Source organism: Miscanthus floridulus, chromosome 15 (genome assembly GCF_019320115.1).
Source record: "Miscanthus floridulus cultivar M001 chromosome 15, ASM1932011v1, whole genome shotgun sequence".
In the NCBI taxonomy this organism is placed as follows: Eukaryota; Viridiplantae; Streptophyta; class Magnoliopsida; order Poales; family Poaceae; genus Miscanthus; species Miscanthus floridulus.
In genome coordinates, this window is record NC_089594.1 from 68,342,889 (window position 1) to 68,349,960 (window position 7,072).

At 48.3% G+C, this 7,072-nt stretch overlaps 1 protein-coding gene across 1 annotated transcript; it reads right to left on the reverse strand.

The window, feature by feature from the left end:
• Positions 1–3,304: 3,304 nt before the first annotated feature.
• On the reverse strand, positions 3,305–5,875 carry LOC136508928 (transcription factor JAMYB-like). The gene is made up of 3 exons (XM_066503706.1): positions 5,441–5,875; positions 5,151–5,280; positions 3,305–4,339 (listed from the first exon to the last, which is right to left on the reverse strand). The coding sequence occupies exons 1-3, from the start codon at positions 5,733–5,735 to the stop codon at positions 3,730–3,732; spliced, it is 1,035 nt and encodes a 344-aa protein (XP_066359803.1). The 5' UTR covers positions 5,736–5,875; the 3' UTR covers positions 3,305–3,729.
• Positions 5,876–7,072: the final 1,197 nt, after the last annotated feature.

The following is a 7,072-nucleotide window of genomic DNA, read 5'->3' on the forward strand; positions in this document are numbered from 1 at the left end:
CCTGTTTCCACATTCGCTACAGGGACAGAATGTGTCTCTCGCTCCATTAGCTGCCTTGCCAAATGCTTGGTTCAAGAAACCCTCGGTCTTGTCCATCCATTCAAGGGTGATTTTAGCCTGACTTGGGCGGCCCGTGTACATCCACTCATGGTTATCTATCCTCTAGCATATACATGAGCGAGTAATATAACCACCAATTACATCTGAACAGCGTGCCTACTGTCTAATGGGTGAGGATAGGTCCTAATCCCACCCGCGGATGCGTAGATGAGGTTAGTTTACATGCTCTACTCTGATCCGAGATAGAATTTTGGCAGCACCTCCCCGCTGTTCTCCTGATACACGTCCTAGAAGGGAGAGTGTGTATCCAGAGAACAACAGAGAGGTGGTGCCGAAACTCTGTCTCGGATCAAAGCAGAACATGGAAACTACCCCATCTATGCATCCGTGGGCTGTCCAAAAAAGTGGACAATATGAAATAGATACGGTCTTAGATATGCGAAGATCTGCATACCTCCAACCGTATCTGTTTCGAACGGGAGACACCTAACTGGGTTACACCAATCTACGACAACGATAAGGAAGAGAGGTTATTTATACCTAGGGTGGTGGTGGAGTCAGGCTAGCGGGGCAGTGGTAAGGCGACGCTGTGTAGGCAGGACCGCGGCGCCGACGAAGACGATCGGGGTCGCCTACGTACTCCGGGTCCCGTCCGACGGGTCCTGCTCTGCAAAAGAAGAATTATAATACTATAAGTTAAAAATTTCGGTAGAACCTCCCCTGTACGGAGAGGTTTCCAAAACCTGCAAGAAAAAAGCCGACACGATGGTCGACAACATATATACGGCATGAAGGCCCACACATCCACTTACGGCACGAAGGCCCACACATCCACATACGGCACGAAGGCCGTCAATGACATACAAGGCACGAAGGCCGACAACCGGGGGGCTTTATACCTTGGGTGGTGGTGGAGTCGGGTGACGCGGTGCCGGGGTCACCTTCATCTCCAGCGAGGGGCGAGGACGATGGCGGGGACGAACGGCGAGGGGCGTGGCCGGCGGCCGAGGCTCCTCCTCCCTTCTCCTTCTCCTCCCTTCTCCTTCTTCCTTCTCCCTTCTCCTCTCCTCCACCTCCCTATTCTCCTCTACTCCCCTGCTCCTCCTCTCCTCCACTCCGACGGTTCAGGGGCGGGGGCCAGCCGGGGCAGGGCACCACCGGCAGGTCCACGTCCGGTGGTGGAGCAGGGCCGACTGCGGCGGAGGTCGGGCGGCGGCGTGGTGGGGCCGGGGCGGGGTGGCGCACCACCGGCCGGGGAGGGCAGACTCGGCCATGGGCCGGCCGCGGTGGAGGTCCGGTGGCGCCGGTGGTCCGCGGCGATGGGACGGGGCCGAGGCCGGGGCGCGCGGCTGTGAGAGGGAGAGTGGGAGCGGGCCGACCGGCCCGCTAGGGTTAAGTGGGGCGGCCCTTTGCGGAGTGCCGAGATGCGGGCACTTGGCAAAGAAATTCAGGGGGGGTTCTTTTAATCCGAAAGATGAAAAAAAATTCTGAATATTCTTTGCCGAGTGCTGCAAGCCTGGCACTCGGCAAAGAGGTTTCTTTGCCGAGTGCCAATTCCGACACTCGACAAAGTATTTTTATTTTTTTTTAAATTTTTTCTGTGGCATTTATACAGCACCTTGAAGCACATGTTCCAATTTGGAACTTTTCTATGACTTTTTGGTATATTTTTTAAATTTTTTCTGTTTACTTGAATTTTTCTCGAAAAAATAAATTTGAACTGCAGTTGCATGAAATATTGGAATTTAGCGATTCAAAAATTGGTATTCATGTTTTTGAGTGTATTTTGAGGCCGTGTGCAGGGACATTCGTGAAATTTCGAACATCTGTTTCACGAAACATGACCACCAACTTGTTAAAAAAGTGTTTTTTAATTATATAAATGCAAACGAAGTCCGAAAATCACGAAACTTGTTTTAGGCATCGGACGTCACAACTTGCTTGGAAACTTCTAATTTTTTTACCACAGCCTCTACATGCGATGACACGACACCTCGACAAGTTTCATGATTTTTGGACTTCGTTTGCATTTTATATAATTGAAAAACACTTTTTTAACAAGTTGATGGTCATGTTTCGTGAAATAGATGTTCGAAATTTCACGAATGTCCCTGCACACGGCCTCAAAATACACTAAAAAAACATGAATACCATTTTTTGAATCGCTAAATTCCAATATTTCATGCACCTGCAGTTCAAATTTACTTTTTCGAAAAAAATTCAAGTAAACATAAAAATTTTAAAAAATATACCAAAAAGTCATAGAAAAGTTCCAAATTGGAACATGTGCTTCAAGGTACTGTATAAATGCCACAGAAAAAATTTGAAAACAATAAAAATAAAATAAAAATACTTTGCCGAGTGTCGGAATTGGCACTCAGCAAAGGAACCTCTTTGCCGAGTACCAGGCTTGCAGCACTCGGCAAAGACATCACGTTTGCCGAGTGCTAACGGCCAGCACTCGGCAAAGGATGACGGAGGGGCCACCGACGTCGCGTGAGGTATTTTGTCGAGGGTTATTCTTTGTCGAGTGCCTGACACTCGGCAAAGAGGACGTTTGCCGAGTGTCCCTCTTTGCCGAGTGTTTGGCCCTCGACAAAGACGGCCTTTGGCGAGTGCCGGCTTTGCCGAGTGCGGAACTCGGCAAACTGCCTCTTTGCCGAGTGCCCGTGTTTCGACACTCGGCAAAGCGCCGAGCACTCGGCGAAGAGCGCGTCTCCCGTAGTGATTCTAGGTACAGTGCAAGTCATGCATGCATAGATAAATGCAGTGTTTGTGACTTGTGATAGACACTACTGTTTGGTTAGTTGATGCATGCAAAGACGTAAGAAAGTGATCGAGTCCTGTGTGTGCCTTATCTTTCTATTCATAGCGAGCTTCTATTGCTTTCGTCTTGCACATTCTGAGCAAGGCAAGTATGAGTGGAGTTAGTTATCCTATCTAGTCATATATGACATATATATATGAGTTTTTCCTTCTTTGTTTGTTTCTTTTTGTTGAGGATATTATGTTGAGCTAGATAGCAGTAGTCTATCTCCACTGCAATAATGGTGCACACATCTCTTGTATTATCTCCTGTGATTTCAAGACATGCATAATATTGAGTATCAAGAAAATGAAACAAGGTATTGATGGGATTAGTTATACATAGGCCTCTCTTCTAAGTAAATGGACTACATACATCAGCACTGGAGAGAGGAAGAATAGTTGAAACTTACAAAGAGAGGATACATTTCAATTTATGCGCACAAATAATTGCGAAAAAGTCTGAATATCAATAATAATAATAATCTATAAATATAATTGCCCTTTTTCACTAGAGGAGGCTGACAAATGGGCCTCCCCGGTGCCACCGCTACATAGAAACATTGCACACACAATATTGGTTCAACTTGCATAAACAATATACCCTCCTTTCCCAACCTATATAAGAATGAACCTCAAGAGGCGAAAAAAAACGACCAAAAAATATAAAAGGGGTATACAACTTTCATATATCGTATAGTATCTTTGGAGTTAGAATATATACTATACTATATATAGAGAGTACAGAGTATTAATTATATATGACTTCTCTTTTGTTGAGTTATATCTAATGTCAACATCACTACATGCATACTCGTATGTATATTTCAGTCTTTGGATGTGTAAAATTAAACGGAAAATTGCTCATTGCATCTTCCAAATTTCCTCCAAGTCCCAAAAGTTATCGGTAATGCTCTCGGAGAAGCCTTGCACCCATCCACTGAGCTCCGGGTCCTGAAACTGGCCACCGGTAGTAGCCTGCACCTGCACGGCCGACTGATCATGATCAGACGACGGCCACAGCCCCTGGTTGTTGGCCTCCTTCGCCGCCCAATCTCCGCCGTTCATCAGCATCTCTCCAGCGCGCACGTTCGCGAACAGGCCCCCGTCCTCGTACGACTCCGACGCGAGCGAGTCGGACGACGACGTCGTCGTCGTCGTCGCCGCCATGCCCGACGACAGCGCATGCAACTGGACGTCGGCGGCGGCGTAGCTAGCAGCAAGGTCGCCGTTGCCAGCGCCGGCGGCCGCAGCTTGCTGGTGGTGGTGGAGGAGGCTTAGATGGTGGTGGTCGTCGTCGGCAGAGGCGATGTCGACGAGGTGCGGCATCCAGAGGTAGCGCATGGCGTCCTTGAAGCGCTTGCTGTTGGCGTCGCAGTTGAGCTGCTTGGCGTGCTTCTGCACCCGGGTCCTCCAGTAGTTCTTGATCTCATTGTCCGTCCTCCCCGGCAGGTGCTGCGCAATCTTTGACCACCTGGCAATGGCATGGCATAGGATCAGAAAAGAAATTTAAAAATGACAGGAGGATGGTAATGCAAATGCAATTAGAGGGAATGCGAGAGATGTAACTGAAAGAAAGAACTTTTCTGGAGAGAGGACAGAGAAGCAAGTCTAGACTAGTAGAGAGAAAGAGAAAGTAGAAAAGTCTCAAAAAAAAAAAAAAAAAAGAGAGAAAGAGAAAGCAGAGGCGTGCAGCTTTGAAACTTGTGCAGCTTTCGTGAACAGTGCTAGCTGGCCGGAGTGAAAGTGAAATGTGTGCTGTGATCGATCGATCGATTGATTCTGGTCGATAACAACATGTATCATGCATCCACTTTTGATCGAGAAGACTTGTACGATCTGAACTGTACTATATATGTGTGCCGTGTCATGCCATGGACCGCACTGTTCACGTACGTGCCGTGCACGCACGTGCGTACAAATACGGTCGGCGACAGGTACATGTACGCGGACACGTCGTCGGCCGCGGCTAGTACTGCTGGCGATCGAGCAAGCTGGCGTTCAACAACAGGCTACTAGCAGCTACCGTGCGTCCACACGATTTCCAGTCTAAAAACTTCGGCGCCTAGGCCTAGCTAGCAGCTTCTCTATGACTGGCACGTATATATACGGTGTAGGCACGTGCAAGCCGGCGGCGTGGCCATGGCCATGGCTGGCCGTACGTCGCCGGCGTTGTCGTCGTCGCGGGCCGGAACAGAGTATACTGACGTACGTGATGCTAGCTAGTATAGCTAATGATGACAAGGATCGATCGGAGGAAGTTGACTAATATAGTAATTAATTACCGGTTGCCCCAGCGTGTGTGGAGGTCGAGGATGAGCAGCTGCTCGTCGGCGCTGAAGTTGCCGCGCTTCACGTCGGGCCGGAGGTAGTTGAGCCACCGCAGCCGGCAGCTCTTGCCCGTCCGCTTCAGACCTGCATGCATGGACAATTGGACACGCACGTACGTGCGTGCGTGTAGGATGATAGATCAGTCATCGATCGATCCATCCATCATGTCGAGAGACTACAGAGGAGGTGATGAATGCTGGCTCGCCGGCGGCGTGCTCGATCGATCTTATGAATTAGTACATACCGGCGGCGCGGGCGAGGTTGTTCCAGCGGCCCTCGCCGTTGTCGGCGATGTAGTTGACGAGGGCGAGGTCCTCGTCTACAGTCCACGGGCCACGCCGGAGCTCCGGCTTATTCTCGGTCTCCTCCTGCGCTCCTCCCTGGAGGCGGCGGCCGTGCTCCTCGTCGACGACCTCGGAGCAAGCAGCAGCCTTGGCGGCGGCGGCGCTGCTCCTGCTCCTGCTCTGTGTTGAGGCCATGCTAATTGTTGTTGTACGTTGTCGATCGTCGACTAAAATAGAAATTGGTTGTGAGGCCATGCTAATTGTTGTTGTACGGGCTGAGCTGAGAGAAAAAGAGAGGGGAGTTGAGGCCGGTATCGGTATGATGATGATGACTCTAGCTAGCTTAATCGACCAAGTGTTGGCTGGGAAGAGAGAGAGAGAGGAGGAGGAGAGGATCTAGAGAAGATGATCAATTAGTGGGAGAGGGATGGCAATTGCCAAGTCCTTTTATAGCCTAGGAGATGAGAGAGAGAGAGAGAGAGAGAGAGAGAGAGAGAGAGCATGTGAGGAATATAGTCTGTGTTCAAAAGGTGAAAGAGGGGAAGCTCGCCTTTATTCAACTCTAGTCCAACTCAAACAACTCATATATTATTGGTCTTATTAATTAGTCCCTCTATCAAAGCAATTCTCTCATCAATTTATTAAATTTATGTCCAACCAATGAATCAGGCAAGAAGCCAACTTCAACTCTATTTTTCTTCAACAAATGACTCCAAGGTCACAATGGCCGTTTTTTTGTTTGATATAAGATACATGCTAGGGAAGGGGGTGATGGAGGATCCCCACAATGACCCCTTTTTTTTTTCCTGATCATGATATCAGTGGGAATTTGGGAGGTAAGCCATTCCAATTTACATTAGGATCGGAGCTAATTGAGCAAAGGACAAAAAAACAGTCAACATGAAGGCGACGAAGTGCGCGATATGGAACTGGAGGAAGCATGGTGTTGATCGATGTCACTAGATTCACTAAAAAAACATGGCCACCTTCAAGTCTTTTAATTTTTGGACATCAATATGATTAACAATGCAACACTACTGGAAACCGGCACTTTGCCGAGTGCCTGCGGCACTCGGCAAAGCCCGAAGTACACTTGGCAAAGGCTTTGCCGAGTGCCGCACTCGGCAAAGGGCACTCGACAAAGAAGTCTTTGCCGAGTGCTTTTTGTCGGGCACTCGGCGAAGCCTTTGCCGAGTGCCGGAAAAACACTCAGCAAAGATTTACACTCGGCAAAATGAAAATGCGAAAAAACCCAAAAATAATAGCAATTTTTTTTTCGGGGAAGGGCGCCATCGAAGTCGCTGTATTTTTTGAGCAAAATTCACGGCTAATGCGGCCGGCGGGATTCGAACTCACGACCTCTCTCTCGTGTGTCAGCTGCTCTACCACTGCACTACACAGTCACTTGTGTCTAAATTCCGTTATCTATCCTCATATATTATACTAAATTGAGAGTAAATTGCTTGTTTGAGGCCCTAAATGAATTCAAATTAAAAAGTGGTCAACTACAAAGTTTCATAACTTTTTGAGATCTATAATTTACATTTAGAAAGTTTTTCCATCCGAGGTCATTTGAAAAATTCGAATTTCAA

Coding starts and splice junctions, on each gene's coding strand:
- LOC136508928 (XM_066503706.1), bottom strand. CDS start 5,735: ATGGCCTCACAACCAATTTCTATTTTAGTCGACGATCGACAACGTACA. Junction 5,281..5,440: donor CAACCTCGCCCGCGCCGCCG/GTATGTACTAAT, acceptor CCATGCATGCAG/GTCTGAAGCGGACGGGCAAG. Junction 4,340..5,150: donor CACACACGCTGGGGCAACCG/GTAATTAATTAC, acceptor TGCCATTGCCAG/GTGGTCAAAGATTGCGCAGC.